Below are 21,208 nucleotides of genomic sequence, written 5' to 3'. Positions count from 1 at the left end.
AGTAGCTTATCCAAGTACTCTCAGGTTTGGATGTATACAGTCCACTGCACTAAACATGATGATATTATGTGGATTGGACTGACACGAAGCAACGTGTCTCACCACTGGAGAGCAAAGGTTGTGACCGGCAACATCCTGTGTGTGTTCATAAATTCTTCTGCAATATGTATTTACAGTACCAAAATACAAATATATTTATACAAATTTATACCTGAGAGAGTTAATCTTTCAGGTCTGCAAATAGCAGGTTCTCTCCAGTTGGGACGTGGTCATCCTATAGCATAGCCTTATTGAGAAGGAATTACAGCCATAAAACTCTTGCCTGTAAGAGAACAGTTTCTGAGTGCAGGGGATAGATAAAAAAAGGTCAATAGTTCATATATTTTAGCTTCTGGGACACTGAAAGACTGTATCAGTCATATGAGATAGAGATAGCACAACATTAAACCTACTTGTTTATCCTTTAACCACTTGCAGACCGCGCACTCATAATGCGCGTCGGCAAAGTAGCAGCTGCAGGACCAGCGACGCAGATCTGCGTTGCCGGCTGCAGGCTAATTAATCAGGAAACAGCCGCTCGCGCGAGCGGCTGTTTCCTGTCAATTCACGGCGGGGGGCTCCGTGAATAGCCTGCGGGCCGCCGATCGCGGCTCGCAGGCTAAATGTAAACACAAGCGGAAATAATCCGCTTTGTTTACATTTGTACAATGCTGCTAACAGTAGCAGCGTTGTACTAGATCAGCGATCCCCGGCCAATCAGCGGCCGGGGATCGCTGTCACATGACAGGCAGGAGCCTGTTAGAGGATGCACAGGACAGATCCGTTCCTGTGCAGCCTCCGATCTCTGGGGAAGGGAGGGAGGAGAGGGGGAATCCTGCGGTGGAGGGGGCTTTGAGGTGCCCCCCCCCGCCATCCACACGCAGGCAGGAGCGATGAGACCCCCCCAGCACATCATCCCCCTAGTGGGGAAAAAAGGGGGGCGATCTGGTCGCTCTGCCTGGTGCTTGATCTGTGCTGGCAGCTGTAGAGCCCACCCAGCACAGATCAGCGAAATCAGCGCTGGTCCTTAAGGGGGGGGGGGGTAAAGGCTGGGTCATTAAGTGGTTAAAAAGCAAATAAAACAGATTCTAAAAATTTTTATTTACAGGAGTAGAAGCAGAAACATACAATTGTTTATTTCATTAGTTTACTTTCACCTTGAGTTTCCTTTAAGGAACCTTTAGGATGTCATTATATGAATATAATTTATATAATAATATTTAAGTAACTGATGATATAATGGTCAGTGCACTTATTTATTCATATTGTATCTGTTTGTGTATGCAGACTGTTCAGCAGATTCTGGACTATGCTGTATGGGTCGTAATGATTCTTGCTTCAGAGGTTGTTTCTGTGATGAGGCTTGTATACAACTCCATGATTGCTGCTCGGATTATGGAACAACTTGCAAACAAGGTAACGCAGCTCTTCCAAAGGGCATTATATATAAGTATCCTCAGTTATTAAAATTCACTTTTTCGAAGGAACCAAGATTTTCTGTTATCAAGGAGTTAAATCAGTGTTAGCCATTAGAAACCAAAATAGTATTAGTCACTGGGGGAGAATAAGGTTAGGTCATGAGGACTACAAGGCTTAGCAAGTAAGACCAGTTAGAGTTTAATCATTCAGTTTCTTGGTTAAAATTCAGTTTAGCATTCCTTCAAACTCAGATTGAATCAGCTAATAAAATGTGATTAGGAATCTGATTAGCTAATGATTACAAGCATCTTTCTGCTTGGTTGGGTACAGCAGGAAACTGCAAGTTCTGTGTCCAACGACTAAAACATTTAATTAGCATGCAAATTTCCAGAACAAAACACCAAAGCTACTTTTACTCTTTTGCTTAATGATTAAGAGGAATAAGGAAGCAAGACTAACATTTACAGTAAGGAATGCAGAAAATCAGCATTACTACTGTATTTCTGTGTAAATAAAATACCCTACTATGCAGGAAGGACTTGAAAAAAAAACATTGTGACCTAAAAAGTAATGCTATATAAACCTGTAAACAGAAATGGGCTGTGTTAAACCTTTGAAAATAATTCAAACTAGCCGACCCGCGGCGTAGCATACGCCTCATAAGGGGGTAGTGGGCAGGAAGGGGGTATTGGGCACAGCGGTGGGGAGGGGGGTCGGACCCTCTCATCACCTGGGTCCCCCATCTGCGCTCCCCCTCTAGCTTAAGTTCAGCAGCAGCCGCCGCTATTAGTAAGAGGCAGCAGGCCAAACCACGGCGCAGCATACACCACATAAGGAGGTAGCGGGCAGGAAGGGGGTATTGGGCACATCCCCATCTGCGCTCCCCCTCTAGATGAAGTTCAGCAGCAGCTGCCGCTATTAGTAAGAGGCAGCGGGCGGGGATGACTCACATCTTCCGCCTTCCAGCGTGCGTTCCACTGTTGTCACTTGTAAGTGGACGGCATTGCAGGAAGTGACGACAGTGGAACGCACGCTGGAACGTGGAAGAGGTGAGTCATCCCTGCCCACTACCTCTCAGTAATAGTGGCGGGTGCTGCTGAACTTAAGCTAGAGGGGGAGCGCAGATGGGGGCCCCAGGTGAGGGAGGGGGGTCCGACCCCCCCTCCCCGCCGCTGTGCCCAATACCCCCTTCCTGTCCGCTACCCCCTCCAGCTTGGCGGACCCCCTCCAGCTCGGCGGCAAGTCTAGGACCGCCCCTGGGGGCAGGGCGCTACTTCTTCTTCTTGCTTTGATGGCCCCTTCTTCTGCTTGGACTGGCCCTGGGGGAAGGGCGCTACTTCTTCTTCTTGCTTGAAGGTTGAGGCACGTAGTCTATTATATATATAGAAGTGTAGGCTTGACATAAGTGTGTAACTATTACATTTGTCAAAATGACTGTACTCAACCACTTCCCAAAGTAAATCTTGTGAGTGGATAGGAGAGGAAAGGGAAGGGGATTTTTTTGACTTTTGCTACTGGATTACAAACGTGCATACTTTACATTAATTGTAAAATACTGTTTGCTGGAGGTTATTAGTTTTTACTCAAAGAAAGGACCAATAGTAATACTTTAACAAGTCTGCCACCTTGTGGCAATACAGGGCTGGATATCAAATAACAAAGTAAAGTGGTGAGCTGAGTCACATTATGAAGTAATATGGGAATAAATACAGGCAATAATGAAATGCAATAAACTAACAAAGTGCATCAACATGAATTTTGTCCACAAGAGATCAGAATGTATTTGTGCCACTCCCAAATATAAGATATTAGTACAGTACTGCTGGGGAAAGAAAACAAACATTCAAACAAACCAGCAATTTCATCATAAGCAGAGCAGATAGTCATCACATCCCACAGATACCAGGTGGCCACAATCAGGCACAGAGCTCATACTCGTCAGACACATACATTTCTGTTCTTTCTCCCATGCCCCCTCAATCAGAAGGTATTATACCCTTGGATCCCAGTTTAACATTTGTTTCTGATGAAGTGATGCTATTCAGCCATGATATTTGTGAGGCATTGGAATTTGCCACTTCCCGTAAAGGACCTCTGTAGTGAAAATCTTAAACTTCAAACAATATGTAAACATATACAAATAAGAAGTATGTTTCTTCCAGAGCAAAATGAGCCAAAAATTACTTTTCTCCTGCGTTGCTGTCACTTACAGTAGGTTGTGGAAATGGGACAAAACCAACAGCTTTTGGAGTAGCCCTTCTTATGGTGGGATCTCAGAGTTTTCTTTATTTTTATTTTTCAAAAGCACTTAGTGAATGGCAATTGCTCCGTCCAACTTCCAAAAAAGTTTACAGTGAGCAGGCAGGCTGGCCAGCATCTTTCTATAAATCTTTTCAGGGAGTGTGTTTTTAAATGATAAAGGCCATGCTGAGAATCCCCTATGGAGAGATGGACTAGCCCAAAACCTGTCGGTAATGTCAGATTTCTACCGCTTACTGTAAGTGACAGCAAACATAGGAGAAAATTAATTTATGGCTCATTTTACGCTGGAAGAAACAAACCTCTTATCTGAATGTATTTACATATATTTTAAATTTTAAGATTTTCATGACAGTGGTCATTTAAGTTTCTGCCTGGCTGCCTGGCACCTGTACTTAATTTGATGTAATTGTCATATATGAATATTTCTTTTTTCCACAGCAGCATTAAATTATGTCTTGGCGCAGGAAATATATAATGGTCTTTAGTGGATAATATTCATATAAATGTATGGTCAGTTTATTATAACACCAATTTGTACTCATATTTAATCATTTCTTTCTCAGAGACCATAATTCAGTTGTTTTTAAAACTTTTTTCTTTCCCTTTTTTTAATCCCTTCTTTAGCTCTGCCTACAATTTCCTTTTTTTCCAGAATTAGATCCTGATTTAGGAAATAGAAGTGACTTCCACAGATAACTCCTGTTTTCAATAAGAAATAATACAAAAACAGTGTGGGGGTGAAGCTATTAGAAATCCTTGATTGATGGATAATTTCTTTGGTTAATAGATATGTTGGTCAAGATTCTATGGAATTTGAATGTTATAGTGAATGTAAAACCTGGAAACATGGAAGATATAAATGTAACCGTTACATGTACGAATGAATGATGCTTGTTAAAGCCAAATGTTTTTATTTTGTTTCTTAAATACATATATGTTTTGTTAGAATAAAGGAAAAGGACTTGTTGGGAAAAAAAAGACGTGTGGCTGTATTAGAGATGAGCTCGCATTTTTACCAAAACAGTTTTCACATTGAAAATGTAAGTCGCAAGATACACATTTTTGCAGTAATGAGAACTTTCTTGAAAATGTATTTTCCCATGCTTATTGACTTCAATGCATTTGGTGAGAATGTATTTTCTCGTACATGCCTATAAATGTTTGCACATATTTTTATCTATGTGTTTTCTAATGCCCATAGACTACTATGCATTTGATAATATAAAATTATCTCACGCCCATGTATTTGTGCAAATGTACAGATCGGTGCAAAAAAATGACATTTTTATAAAAATGATGGCAACATGAAAATTGCCATATTTATTTATCACCAGGGTATGTATGTGTTTTCTCATGTTAGTTTACCATTTTGTTTCTGCACAATGTCCACTTGCTGTTTGTGTCTTTTAAGTCACTAAAGAAATAATAGTTTTTTTTTCTTCTGTCTCACAGGTTGGGCTGCAGCTATCTCAGATATTTTGTGAAAACAGATTACATGCAACAGCATTGCTCAGAAAATATTATTATTATTATTGATTTATAAAGCGCCAACATATTCAGTGGTGCTGTACAAAGTAAGAAACAAACATGGGGTACATAATACAGACAATGGTGTACACTAATATACAAGATACATAATTAGTGACAAAATACAAAAAAATGATACAGCATACAGAATACAAAATACAGAAGTGGTAATGACAGTGATAAAAGTAACATGATGAATAAAATGTATAATGATTTCCAAGACACAAAAGGGGGAGAGAGCCCTGCTTTAGCTTACAATCTAAATTAAAATATAATACCAATGTTCAATTATAATTTCCACTCACCGCAGCCTTGTTACTGTATCTGGACCACCTAATGTCATATTAGAAGCATTCAATTCCATTACACTGAGTTCACAATCTGTACTAAAATGTTACTTACTGTAGACTTTCATCTTAAATTTGCATTGTTTTAACTATTGACCCTGAGCGAGACTGGAATAGTTATTGACATTCTCTATTTTTAGATGTTCAATTTAGATGATCTATAGTGACCAAACATATCAGGTATGTTAAAAGAAAAAAAAAAAGCTGCATAGTTATTTCTGTGTTTTATGGTGCATGTGTGAGGCCTAGTTCACAGTGCTCCGTTGTGTTGCAGAATAATTCTGCATGTCAGCTGAGCTCACAGCCCATACAGTTATAAGGGCCTGTTCACAGTACTGTGTTGTAACGTATCATGTTATTCTAACTCAATGCATGTAGGCTTTATATTAAAGTTTATGTCCAGTCTCCATTGTAGTTCACACTTATTATAGCGCGTGTATTATGCAACTGACCACTGTGAACCTAGCCTGAGCGTGAGAGTGTGTGTGTATAAATGCAAATGTGAATGCAGTATGATTACCTTTGCTTAGAGCAAGTTGCCTGTTGTAATTTCTGTGATACAAACATGTGCGGGCATGTGCTCTGAATAAAGTAATTTCATTGTGTGACCTCAAAATAAGCATGCCTATAGCATTTACATAAACAGATGCACTTGTCTGTCGATCATAGTAAATAAAGGAACAGAAGCTCATCTAAATTTAGTATTTTTATGAATACAACATTTTCGGCAGTATCTGATAATTGTCCTTAGAATCCCTTACATTTTTTTTATTTGTTAATTTGTACTTCTCAAACGACTGTACAATCATACTTTTTTCACTTATTCTGCAGTGCAATTGCACTTTTTCAGTAGGAATCTTTATCACATTATTTTCAGTGCTGAAAAGATCTGAAAATTGTAGAGTATTATACTCCCACTAACAATAATACATGGATTTCTCTTCCTGATGAAAATTATGACTTTTCTAAAATTATTCCAAAGACAACAACCTATAAACACACCATAATCCTATTTTGCTAATTCTTTGCTACCTTGCAACCTTTGCAACTTTTTCTCCTTTTTTCCTAATTGTTTTGTCAGGCAATTGAAAATCATCACTTTGACTAGGTTCACAGTGGTCAGTTGCATAACACACGCATTTACAGTAAGTGTGAACTGCAGTGGAGTCTGGACTTGCATGCAGCGAGTTAGAATAGCACAATCCATTACAATGCAGTACTGTAGACAGCCTCATATAATTGTATGGGCAGTGAGTTTTCATGCACAATTATTCTGCAATGCAATTTAACACCGTGAGCAAGCCCTTTCACTTTATTTTTCATAAGTGTGAAATTATTGTTGAGGTTAGATTTATAGTGGTCAGTTGCATTGCAGAATAAATTTGCATTGTTAACTCACTGCCTATACATTTCTATGGGGCTGTTCACAGTAAAGCATTGTAAATGAATGTGTTTTTCTAACTCACCGCATGCAGACTTTGCATTAAAGTCTATGTCCAGTCTTCATTGCAGTTCACAAACATTTTGACACATTATAATGCATGCGCTATGCAACTGACCACTGTGAATCCAGCCTGAAACTTTTATAAATGTGCTAAAACACTACTTGGCAAATTTTAAAGTTTGAACAAAGAAAACCTTTTTCTACTTTCTTTGTCATAAATCTCCACAAAATTGTTGGTTCTTTTTTTTTATATATTGTATATAATTGTGGGTACCCAAAATTATTTGTATTCCACTTCTTATTTATATATGAATTCAGTTATACATTTATTTATACATTTTCTTGCACTTTATTTTTAAACCTCTGCTTTAAGCTCTTTCTCTCTTTTTACAGATTTGGCAGTGATTGAGAGATGCAACAAGATGGTTCTTATGTGCGAAGCCTTTACACATTCATAGGATAAGAAAAACCTTTTGCCATTTTTTAACTCACCCCCCACATTTTGGTTGTTTATTTTTAGAATTGTGGATACCCAACAGGATTTTTACTCCACTACTAATTTATTCATTAAATTATACAGTTGCTTGTACATTATTTTTAAATCTCTGCTTTAAACGTCCTCTCTCTTTTTTTTTTTTTACAGATTTAGCAGTGAAAGACAGATGCAACAAGGTGATTCTCATGTGCAGTGCCTTGACACACTCATAGGTGACAAGTAGTGTTGGGCGAACAGTGTTCGCCACTGTTCGGGTTCTGCAGAACATCACCCTGTTCGGGTGATGTTCGAGTTCGGCCGAACACCTAATGGTGTTCGGCCAAACTGTTCGTATTCGCCCGAACTGCTCAATCGCCGGCCGAACAGGGCCCATGTTTGGCCGAACAGGGCCCTGTTCGGCCGAATACGGCCCCCCTATGGGGTCGCAGGCATAAGGGGGGAGCATGCCCCGATCGCGGGGGGGGGGGGGGGGTCGGAAATTCCCCCCACCCCCTCCGCTAGCGCTCCCTGCTCTGCCCGCTTCCCCATAAAAAAAGTTTGATGCAAGTTAAATAGTACCGGTGGCTGGCAGTGGAGTGAGGAGGAGGAGTCCGAGTAGGTGAGTGACGCGTTGAGGCCAGCGGGGGTTCTGCGGTAGTACCCTTGTGGTACTTCCGCCCTTTCTCTGACCTCACGTCCTCTACGTGATGACGCATACGAGGGTACGCATGACGCGTACCCTCGTATGCAGAGGGCGTGAGGTCAGAGAAAGGGCGGAAGTACCACAAGGGTACTACCGCTGAACCGCCCGCTGCCCGGCCTCAACGCGTCACTCTCCTACTCTGACTCCTCCTCCTCACTCCACTGCCAGCCACCGGTACTATTTAACTTGCATTAAACTTTTTTTATGGGGAAGCGGGCAGAGGGGGGAGCGCTAGCGGAGGGGGTGGGGGGAATTTCCGACACCCCCCCCCGCGATCGGGGCATGCTCCCCCCTTATGCCTGTGACCCCATAGGGCCCCCAAAATGGGCATGTTCGGGGGTCCCGTTGACTTCCATTGAGTTCGGGGTTCGGGCCGAACACGCCGAACATCTGGCCCATGTTCGGCCTGTTCGGCCCGAACCCGAACATCCAGGTGTTCGCCCAACACTAGTGACAAGGCACTTCTTCTATGCAGCGCCTTTATTTATGATATTAGCAGCCAATATCCCAGTTTAACCTTAATTTAATTTAATCAAATGACTGTCATCAAAAGTTATACAGGGCCAAAACTGAGCTTATTGGTATGTGATTTGTTGTTTTTTGTACTATATCAGTGTGTTGTTCATAGGAACCTGTGTTTACAGGAGAAACATTTGGAGTACAGAAACTTGTGTTGATGAAAAACAAGTGAATGTGGTACGGCGTGCTAGATTCCATCTGTGTTTCAGAGCTAAAGAAAACTTTATCTTATGCTGTTTTTCCTGAATAATTAGAAACATTTTGATTGCAATTTTATTAAAACAAAAAAAGAATGCCACAGAATCCATGTTTTGTTTTAATTGTTAAAATTAATGAAATTATGTAAATCCATACATTGAAAGAAAGCTTTAACTCACAATTATGAAAATGTATACACTCTAGGCATCCATAATGTCTGTTTAGATCTTCATACAGCTTATACTTGACCTTGAGTTCATTTCCCTTTTGTTCTCAATCAATCTCATTCTGCCTGCCATGGGACTATAATGTAAATGGGAACCCAATCAACACATTTTTCAAACAAGTGTGAGGAACTGGCAGACTCAAAGGTAGGCATAGATATTGCTAAATAAATGTTATCAAACTAGTTTGAGATATATGAGCAGTAATTCTCTTTTTCTTTCATGTGAACAGGGAATACATTTCAGATCTCTTCCTAATGATAGAGCTGAGATTAGAAATGCTGTAATACATGGGAAATGGCAAACATCAATATATGAAGAGACAACATAAAAGATGTTGTAAAGAAGACAGAGAAGCACTAATGCCCAATCAGATGTGTGATAAACAACCAGTCACTTTTGTCATCCTAACTTTTTCTAAGCTGAAAAAAATAATAAATAATACATTTGTATGGTTATTGTTGGATGCTTTGTGATTATTCTTTGATCTAGTTTATGTTTAATTCTGAATAATGATTATGACGATAATAGAATACAGAGCTATAAAAAATATAGTCCGTTTTGTATTTAAAGTGCACCTGAAAAGGATTAAAAACAGGGAATTGTAACTTCTTCCAGCCCCCTCACAGTCCATCAGGTCCCTCTGTGTTCTCTGGGTGCCCTCTGTTCTCCCGCTGTCAGCTCTGAAATTCAAAAAAAATCCCTACTGGAGCTCCACTGCACATGCACAGTCATGTCTGTGAATGCTCCATGTTTGTGCTCACATCACTGGGAACCTTCATTCTTTTAAGAACTGTGCATGTGCAAATGCTCCTGGGAATGGAAACGCAAGTGGACAGGACTGCACATGCACAGTCTTCCAGAGCTCCAGTTGCAACTATTTCAGAGATGCTAGTGGCTCAATGGAGAGAGGAAATGCTTGGAGGATGCCGAGGGACCTGACATACTACAGGTGGCTGGAAGAAGCTTCAAATAAGTAAAAGCCCCTTTTTTGGTTTAGTTCAGGCGTGCTTTAACAAATAAGTGGAGTGGATATATATAAAATCTCTTTCACAGCATGAGGCCACAACAAGTCACAAATCGATTCGATAGTGCAATCGATAGCGCAATCGCTAGTGTTTTTAATTAGCGTTTGTAAGTGATTTCATGAGCGTTTTCCAGTGCTTTTGGGAGCGATTTTAAAAAGTGTAAGCTTTTTACCAGCGATTGTGTAGCAATTTGCAATTAGCAATTTTAATTCTGATTGGTCTATTCAATGTATCATAATTTGTGTAGCGATTCATGAGTGATTTGCTAGCACTTCAATACATTACATTAAAGCACAAACACTACCAAAATGCTGCATGTCCTGCGATTGTGATTTTGCTAATCGCAATCGCTACTGTTGAATTTGTTACATTTATTTACATTGGTGGAGCATTTAGGGAAAGCACTAGTGATTTAAAGTGTTCCCTAAACGCTCAAAAAATGACTCTAGTGAGTTCCAGCTCTTACAGTGACGCCTTTTGAGATCAAATATCTCTTACTGCTATACTAAAAAAATCAGCCAATCTTTGCGTGTGTGTATTAGTTGTAGATATGCCTGTATTAAGAGGGAGTGCTTGTATAGTATTTTCCTGGCATTGTTTTTAATTGAGTTAAGTATTCATAAGTGTTATTATAGACCAAGTTGATCAATAAAATTTGCACCTTTCTAGTTTGTGGAGTGGTGGTTTGAATGCTTGATTAGTATACATATATTTAGACAAATCTATCTTCCTTCTTGTCAGTAGGTGGTTGAACTGAAAGTTGTGGTATAAGGCTTGTTCACTGGAAAAAATACTTGTGCTTTAACGAATAAGTCTTACATGTCAATTGACACAGTAATACGGAGCTAACAAATCTTCTTACAAAATACAAGATTTTTATCATTTCTAGATGGTTCATTTTTTAACATTTCATTTCTAAGCTATTATTAGGAATGTATTTATTTATATCCCCCTTACTACAGAACCTCTAAAATCTATATTAAGGAACAAAACACAAAAATAACTGGGGAATTAATTCATTGCTTATTGCAAAGATTAACTAAAAATGCTCATAATGTTAGCGAGTTTCAGAGACCTAGGGGCCTGATTATAATGTAGTGGAAAACCATTGTATTAAGTACATCACAGAACATCATATTCTTAATTACTTTGATTTTTATATGCAGGCCCATCAACCTTCCCCTTCAGATCTGTAAATATGTCCGAAGGTGAAAAATAGATCTCTGATTGTTAGCATTATGAATATTGCATTTCCATGTAAGATGTTAGTAATGACCGGATGCAGCTTTTACAAACATTACGTTTCCTTCATTTTTTCCTTTCATGCTTTTCCAAAATACATTGTTTCATGAATTGCACACCCTTGTTTAGAGATGATGATGATAAAATAACAATTATACGAATTATTTGGTTATAAATATTATTAAATCGTCATTATGTGCAATAAATCATATGCGTTTATTACACTACATATCTGTGCAAATAATTGAAAACAAATATATTTCTGTGGAAAATAAATAACATTTTAAGTATCAAAAACAATCTTAAAGTAATTGAAACAAAAAAGGAGAGGATTTTTATTCCGTTACTGCATGCCTACACATCTGTACACTTCCTCTAACAAATGGTCACATCTCCCAGCATGGACAGATTACTGGTATCAATGTCATACAAGGTATGAAGAAATCACAAAACTGGAAATGGAACCTTCTTGGTTAGTGGGAAATAATGCAAATGAGGAATTTGGGAAAAATTTTACACTTCTAGCTTTATAGATTTTTTTTTCATTTCCTGGTAATTTTAACTTTTTCCTGATGCACACACCATGAAGTAAATTAACTCATAATCTCTCATATCCATTTATTAACTAACAAATATTCCAGATAGTTTAAAAATTACTAAGCTTTCGTTTCTAAGTGTTAACTGGCTGCAGCATCTCAGTTGAAGTATGAGCATTGAAAACATTGCTTTCTTCCAACTCATTACTTGTTTTTACTTTCCAGTTCATCGGTAATGTGTGTTGCGGTAATAGCGTAATGTGCATTACTTCTCTGGCGCAGTGCCAATAAAATTGTCACGCGCTGTGATTCAGAACTCAGAATTTATATATGGAGGGATTCAAACAGTGAAATTACAACATCATTCTGATTTTCTTATTTAATACCTATGATAATTACAACTAAGCTTGTTTAGTACACCCACATGCAACCATTCATGTTAATTTGTACATTAAATCGTAATTTTAATACTGATAAATACTGTTCTTTTCACATTTCAACCTATTCCCATAGGGTTTAGTGTCTTCACCACTACCTTTTAGGGTCTGCATGCTACCAGTGGGAAATATAATCCAAAACCACAGTCTATGTTATATTCGCTATGCAGATAATACATAACTGTGTTTGTCCTTTAAGTCAGGCCTACAGGATCCAAAAGCATCCATTAATGACTTGAGAATTTTCAACACTGGATGAACTTCAGTTGGGTGAGGCTGAACTGATAAAACTGAGGTGCTGGTGGTGGTCTTACATATAGTGGAAGGTACAACATTAGTGTCTACACTAATCTTTTCATCCATTTGGAGGCAGAAAGACTTATAAGCAGTCATGTCCATTACATTGTTTCAGGGTTTCGGTTTCTGACCAAGGTTGGATAAACTTAATGGACAGAAGTGTTTATTTTAACCAAACCTAACTGACAAACTAAACTAAGTTTATACAAATAAGATTTTTCTATATAGATTTATCAATTTCTTACCATAATGGTTAACGATGAGCACGAAATTCGCATTATCATATTTTGTATCATAATTACAATGCAAAAATTGTAATGCAAAATGTCAGGAAAAATTGTAATTAATTTCATTTTGAACCATAATTGAAAACTGTAATTTTGCATAATTTGTGTGCCACTTAGTGTTGACCAGTTAATAGCAAAGCCCCCCCCCCCCCATCCATGCTATTATCACCAAAATTGCTACGTATAATAAGGGGAATAGTGGGATCAAGTAAAAAGTTTTTGAGAAAATTGATTTTAAAAATGCAAAGGAAAACGTTTTTAAATTGTAATGTCTCTGAGTTTAAAAAACATTTTTCCTTTGCATTTTTAAAATCAATTTTCTCAAAAAATACAAGGTATTTTGTGCCTTTTTCCCACTATTCCCCTTAACATACATAACAGTTTTGGCATGTATGGGGGCTTTGCTGTCAACTGCTAAAGTTGGCACAAAATTATGCATAATTGCACAAATTTATGAATGGATTACACTAAATTATTTGCATTTCCAAATTGTAATTATGTCTGGCTGTATTTGTGAAAGCTTTGCATAATCATAATTAGCAGATTAGGATCATCACTAATCATGGTTAAACTGGCCATACACTGGCCCGATTTGCCGCCGTTTCGACAGCAGATTTTATCACTGGGATCGAATCTGCTGCCAATCGTTCGCGCTACACGGCGAATTTCGATCCATTTCGTCCAATCCCGTCGATCGCTCCATGCGGAAAATTACCGTCGATCGCCCGCGGGTAGGGAGCGCGTCGCTAGCGGCGTTCGAGTGCCCGACGACCGACGCAATAGAGCGGCAATACATTACCTGCTCCACCGGCGCGACTACCCCCGGTCACCGCTGATCCGTTTCCGCGCTGGTCTCCGGCATGCTTCAGTTCCTCCTGCCCGGCAGGAAGTTTAAACAGTAGAGGGCGCTCTACTGTTTAAACTTCCTGCCGGGCAGGAAGAAGTAAAGCATGCTGGACCTGGAGACCAGAGCGGAAACGGAGCAGCGGTGACCGGGGGCAGTCGCACCAGCGGAGCAGGTAATGTATGCGGGCGGGGGGAGCGGCGGCAGCACCACCACAACAGATTGTGAACGGTTTCAGGCTGAAATCAGTTCACAATCTGTTTGCAGTAAAGGTAGCCATACGATCCCTCTCTGATCAGATTCGATCAGAGAGGGATCTATCTGTTGGTCGAATCTGATGGCAAATCGACCAGTGTATGGCTACCTTTAGTGTCATAGCCATTTCAGTTACAATACTGTAATTGGGGTGTTTTTCTGAAGACATATTTGGCCTGTAGTGCTAGGGAAAATATTATTATTAAGTTTTACGATGTGTTAAAATAATATAAAAAATGCTGTTTAAAACAGGGCATGTGTAATCTTTGTAATACATTTGATGCTCAAGAAAATTGCAACGCTTTCCTTTCTATAAGGAAGATGTTGGAATAATAAGAACAAAAAAACAAAACAAACAAATATTATAATAGGGATAGCTGATAAAACAAACTATTTACAATAATATTTTGTTTTACTTTCTAAATAAGACTCTACATAGACCCCCCGATATATAACCAACATCTTTGTCAACACCTGTTATGTGCAAAAAAGGATGCTCACTGCACTGAAGCATGTAGAGTACAAGTACACTCACTCACTCGCTCACTCACTTTTAGCAAGAAGATACTCCCATGGTCATGTGATTACTTAATGGGCTCTCAGAGAGCTTTTATTATCTGGGTTAATAACTTGTATAATCCAAACCTTGCATTCGTAGTTAAATTAAGTAAAAAATATAAAAAAAAAACAACACCAACCAATATATTCGGAAGAATCACAAACAAACAAACTGAAAAACTTTCAAATGTAACACGCTTCCACACCCATGCCATGAATGTAAATACAAGAGTCTTGCAGAAAGTAACAGCTCTTTGCTTTTATCTGCCACACAAGGTATTCCCTCAGTATGATTTATCTTGCATCTGTCTGGTTAATCTCTTCTCTCACTATGCCACTTGTCATATGACTGCAGAATACTGATAATAATTTATTAAGCAGCATTAACATGAGGGATCCACAATCCATCCAATTCTCAGGTGAGAAGTAGGATACCACTACAACTGAAGGTTTTAAAACCATGTAAAAAGATACCATAAATGCTTAAATAAAGGAGGTGATTATATGATCCCTTAGTTGATTTAACCACTTAAGGACCAGGCCTGATTTGCCTGATCTGTGCACCGTGGGCTCTCCAGCCCACAGCACAGATGAGGTTTGCAACATGGTGATCAGACTTCCCCCCCTTTTTTCCCCACTAGGGGGATGTCCTGCTGGGGGGGTCTGATTGCCGCTGGCTGCCTGTGATTTGTGGGGGGGGCTCCTCAAAGCCCCCCTCCGCAGTGATTTCCGCCCTCTCTGCCCATACCTGCTTCTCCCGCAGGCTATGGGCTGCGCAGGATGGATATCCTATCAGGCGGCAGCGATCCCCGGCCAATCAGAGGCCGGGGATCCCCGATCTCTATTATGTCGCTGCTGCGCAGCAGCGCCGTATGATGTAAGCAGCGGGGATTTCTTCCCTGCGTGTTTACATTACGCGTGCGAGCTGCGATCGGCGAGACCCCTCCGTGAACTGACATGGAAAGGCCACTCGTACGAGTGGCCGTTTCCCTGTAATACCACATAAGACCTGCCGACGCCTATCGGCGTTAGGCGGTCGTTAATTATTATAATTATTGTAATTAATTTATATAGCGCCAGCATCTTCCGTGGCACTGTACAACAGCATACAGGGTATAACAATACAAATTAAACAACACAACAGTTAATACAAGACAATGGTGGATTACCGCTGAGGCAGTGAACAAATCAACTACAGATTTTTACACAGGGGTGAGAGGTATGCACACACATTACACAGCATTGTGAAACAAAAAGGGAAGAGAGCCCTGGCCAAAAGGCCTTACAGTCTAAAGGTTTAAGGGATAGGACAGTAGGTAAAGAAAAGCTGTGTATGAGATGGTAGAAATGGTGGGCAGTGGGCAGAGTCCTAGATAGAAGAGTATCCTTGCCTGAAGAGGTGAGTTTTTAGATTGCTTGTGCCTTAAAAGAGTAAGTGTTGGGGAGTTCCAGAGGAGGGGAGATTAAATGAAAACAGCTATTGCTTCCTCAGCACATGTTATACATTTAAGAATCATTTTCATAAAATGTTGCAAATTGTTCATAAAACACTTAATACAAAATGGTGTTGAAAGAAACCACAACTTCAAGACAATTTTTTTTAATATTTTGTATCTATTAATACCCAATATTTACAAGTTTTACATTTACATAGGAATTTAATATGTTGTGTATGTGAGGACTGATAATGATTTTTGTCTATTTTTAACATAAAATGTTTGTCTATTTTTAACATAAATGTTGGTGGGAGATAAACATTTAGGTACTCAACTAATGAAAATTGTATATATATATATATATATATATATATATATATATATATATATATATATATATATATATATATATATATATACAATTTTTTTTTATTTTTTTTTATTTTTTTTATGAAGAAGAAGTCTTAGAAAAATAGAAATATATGGGTTGGGCGGTTTAGTAAACTTTCATTCCTTGAATGTGTATTTTACCAGTGAATTCAAAAACAGTAATACAACAATGTACAATTTGAGGTGTAAAATGAGAGCCATCTAATGGTATTAATATGTTTAACCTGCATTTTTCTGTCTCTTTGGTTATTTATTTGAAATCTATGGACTTATGTGGAATTTTCACCAGATTGCATTACAGAGGTAACATGCAAAGGATGTTTAATTTCTGTGTGTCTTCTTAAGCTTTGCACACAAGCTAGAAGGTACTCAACCGAGGTGGCTGGGTGGGGCTGTCTCTGCTGAGAGACTAACTTGTGTACAGCATACCTTGATCCCCCTCAATGTACTGTATCAGCAAGTGATCAGCCTGATGAATCATCTCTGTTAGGTGCAAGCCAAATGCATTGTTCTCCTACTCACCTCATCAACTCATTGCAGCTCCATTATGCACTGCCCTGTCAGCCCTCCTCCCACTTCATTGCAACAGAACATGTTGCTAGCCTACAGGCTAGCAACATGTCTGTACAGAAACAAACCCAAACTGGCACCCTAGGGATTGAGTGACAATCCCTGCTAGGCAACAGTCCTTGTTTGTGTGCTCAAAGCTTAACATCCAAAGCCATTGTAAATATGTTTCTGTACTTTTGTTTGATTGACATTTTAAATAGAGATTACGAAGATGTTATTAAAATACATTTGCTTGAATGTGTTTTTGATATGTTGACACTCATGATTACATTTATAATCAAAATTAAAATAGGCACTGCATCTACATCTACAGTGGAACTTAGTACAATACTTCCAACACTGTACTTTAATACAACTTCGACAAAGCCTATAACTGTACAGACAACTCTGAATGTGACAGCCGGTAAGTGCTTATGACAAATAACTAGCTGAAATTTCTGTGTTAAGTATACAATTTATCTCAGGGTATGTTTAATGTCCAGGAAGTCAAAGGTTTCTTTGACAGACCACCTTGATGGTGTAGATATCACTTGCACTAATCTGATTTAAACAAATGCAACTATATGCACCCTTGCCATGTGAGTTTAAAGCTAATCTAATTGTTGTTGGTGCTTAGTCACTCCCTTTACTGCTAGCTGTGGCCTACTGTTCACCTCAGAGTTGGACACATTTGCCAAATTTGCCAGGAGAAAATATTAGAAAATAGATTTGTTTATCAAATTGTGATTTTGTTTTTGTAAAAATAAATATTTTTTGTGAAAATTAATTTTCTGATACACCGTTGGTTGCACTGCATTTTAATTTTTTTTTATTTTTGTAAAATTTTAAAAGATTATTTTGTAAATTATCATCTTCCTGAAAATAGCCATATTTCACTTGTCACTACTAGAGATGGCCCGAACGGTTCGCCGGCGAACGGTTCCCAGCAAACTCCCGGGGGTTTGCGATCACGGAGAACTGCAAACTTTTCCGGAAGTTCGGTCCGCCCCCATAATGCACCATTAGAGTCAACTTTGACCCTCTACATCACAGTCAGCAGGCACATTGTAGCCAATCAGGCTACACTCTCTCCTGGAGCCACTCCCCCCCTTATAAAAGGCAGGCATCGCCGGCCATTTTACTCACTCGTGTGCCTGCAGTAAATAGAGAAGGGACAGCTGCTGCTGCTGCAGACTCTCATAGGGTAAGATTAGTTGGGCTCTTGTAGACTTCTTAGCTTGCTCCTTGCTGATTCTTATTGCTAAAATAGCACCCCACAGCAGCTCTTTTGAGAGCTAATCTTGTACTTGAGATCTATTTTTTTTCTGTGTGTCCCACTGACACGTGTGTTGCATAGACAGCCTTGATAATTCACACTGTGTGTGTGCCACTGCCAGGCCCAGCACATTCAGTGACTACCTGTGTGTGTGACAGGTGCACATTGTAATACCCATTACTGCATATATCTACCTACCTGTTGTTCACAGTGCACCCACCTACCTACGTGAGTTGAGCGCATGCAGTGTCACTGTGCCTGTCTGCTACCTGTCTGTGTGTAACAGGTGCACATTGTAATACCCATTACTGCATATACCTACCTACCTGTTGTTCACAGTGCACCCACCTACCGACGTGAGTGCACGCATTGTGACTGCGCCTGTCCGATACCTGTCTGTGTGTGATAGGTGCACATTGTAATACTGCATATACCTACCTACCTGTTGTTCACAGTGCACCCACCTACCTACGTGAGTTGAGCGCACGCAGTGTCACTGTGCCTGTCTGCTACCTGTCTGTGTGTGCATTTTTCTGTCTCTTTGGTTATTTATTTGAAATCTATGGATTTATGTGGAATTTTCACCAGATTGCATTACAGAGGGTAACATGCAAAGGAGGTTTAATTTTTGTGTGTCTTCTTAAGCTTTGCACACAAGCTAGATGGCACTCAACCGAGGTGGCTGGGTGGGGCTGTCTCTGCTGAGAGACTAACTTGTGTACAGCATACCTCGATCCCCCTCAATGTACTGTATCAGCAAGTGATCAGCCTGATGAATCATCTCTGTTAGGTGCAAGCCAAATGCATTGTTCTCCTACTCACCTCATCAACTCATTGCAGCTCCATCATGCACTGCCCTGTCAGCCCTCCTCCCACTTCATTGCAACAGAACATGTTGCTAGCCTACAGGCTAGCAACATGACTGTACAGAAACAAACCCAAACTGGCACCCTAGGGATTGAGTGACAATCCCTGCTAGGCAACAGTCCTTGTTTGTGTGCTCAAAGCTTAACATCCAAAGCATTGTAAATATGTTTCTGTACTTTTGTTTGATTGACATTTTAAATAGAGATTACGAAGATGCTATTAAAATACATTTGCTTGAATGTGTTTTTGATATGTTGACACTCATGATTACATTTATAATTAAAAATAAAATAGGTACTGCATCTGAGACATCTACAGTGGAACTTAGTACAATACTTCCAACACTGTACTTTAATACAACTTCGACAAAGCCTATAACTGTACAGACAACTCTGAATGTGACAGCCGGTGAGTGCTTATGACAAATAACTAGCTGAAATTTCCGTGTTAAGTATACAATTTATCTCAGGATATGTTTAATGTCCAGGAAGTCAAAGGTTTATTTGACAGACCACCTTGATGGTGTAGATATCACTTGCACCAATCTGATTTAAACAAATGCAACTATATGCACCCTTGCCATGTGAGTTTAAAGCTAATCTAATTGTTGTTGGTGCTTAGTCACTCCCTTTACTGCTAGCTGCCTGTGGCCTACTGTTCACCTCAGAGTTGGATATATTTGCCAAATTTGCCAGAAGAAAATATTAGAAATTAGATTTGTTTATCAAAATGTGATTTTGTTTTTGTAAAAATAAATATTTTTTTGTGAAAATTAATTTTCTGAAACACTGTTGGCTGCACTGCATTTTCATTTTTTTTTATTTTTGTAAAATTTTAAAAGATTATTTTGTAAATTATCATCTTCCTGAAAATAGCCATATTTCACTTGTCACTACCTGAGAGATGCACAAAATTATTGCTCTGCCTATGCAACCAATACATTGCAATTGTAGGACCAAAGATTCCAGATCGTATTCATGTTTTAAGGCAAGAGACCTAACCACTTAACACTAGATTACCCAAAGGCCCTGACTGACTTAATTGCAGTAAGATTTCTGTGCGCTCGTAGTGCATGGCAATTTTACCGGTACAAAAAACAGGGAAGAACAGCCCAGTAATCTATTAGCACTACATTCACGTCCAGCATTCACATACACACCCAGTGTTACACTGGTGCGTTATGCTGCACATTAACATAACAACATGCTCGTTATCCTGGTAACATGTGTGGAGCTATTAGGTTAACAGGCAATGCTCCTCTGTCATTAGTACCAGTAAAATTACAATGTGATGCATGACAATCTTAATGCAGAATTAGGGCCAAAATAACATGTGCATATATCAGCAGACTTTGTACTGTAGATTTGGCAAATGTATTCATGGTTCAGGTCTGTGTTATGGGCAATATACCGTATTTTTCGAAATATAAGACGCTCTGGCATATAAGATGCACCTAGGTTTAGGAAAAAATGAACTAACTAAGTAAATGTAACGATTGCAGAACTATTTCCGTGGTCAGTGCACAGGACGCGCGCTGACACTGCGGAAATCCTCCACAAGCGTGTAATTTGATAGAACCCAGCTTGGGTGCGATGCACCTGTAGAGGGCCATTCCCACCGGCAGATGGAGCTGTGGAGTGCAGACGAGCACAGCCTCTGCACGGCCACAGATGCCAGATGGGAATTGTACGAGTAAGCAATGCAGGACAAGATAGCCCTTAAAGAGAAAGAACACAGAGACAGAATGTATGTGTGTCCACCAATCTAGTCACCACACAGCGATGGTGAACACACAACAACAGAACCGAAGTGGGAATGCAATCGCAAGAGTGGCGATTGCCAATAGTGACACAAGACCGAGCAGGACAGAACACGAGAGTAGCAAAAGGCACAGCAAGCAAGAACAATCAGGACATCAAGGAAAATAACAAATGCTAGCTAAACGCGAACACTGCACTCATTCGCAACAGCAAACGCGTTTACGACACGATCACCGCGCGTTAGGCGCCCAGTGATAAGTGTGCCACCCTAACTAACCAATGAAACACA

The 21,208-nt window shown here is 39.6% G+C and overlaps 1 protein-coding gene across 2 annotated transcripts in view; it reads left to right on the top strand.

Annotated features, from left to right (window-relative positions):
- Window positions 1–21,208, top strand: part of LOC137571710 (receptor-type tyrosine-protein phosphatase eta-like) — a 79,741-nt gene that overhangs the window by 43,507 nt on the left and 15,026 nt on the right. For both annotated transcript variants that reach the window (XM_068281260.1, XM_068281262.1), the window contains exons 3-5: window positions 1,327–1,455; window positions 17,330–17,440; window positions 19,454–19,567. In XM_068281260.1, coding sequence (XP_068137361.1) covers window positions 1,327–1,455; window positions 17,330–17,440; window positions 19,454–19,567 — 354 coding nt within the window. The remainder of the gene's footprint in view (window positions 1–1,326; window positions 1,456–17,329; window positions 17,441–19,453; window positions 19,568–21,208) is intronic.

Source organism: Hyperolius riggenbachi, chromosome 4 (assembly GCF_040937935.1).
Source record: "Hyperolius riggenbachi isolate aHypRig1 chromosome 4, aHypRig1.pri, whole genome shotgun sequence".
In the NCBI taxonomy this organism is placed as follows: domain Eukaryota; kingdom Metazoa; phylum Chordata; class Amphibia; order Anura; family Hyperoliidae; genus Hyperolius; species Hyperolius riggenbachi.
Note: the sequence above shows the minus strand (reverse complement) of the source record. Positions and strands in the feature narration are given on the sequence as shown.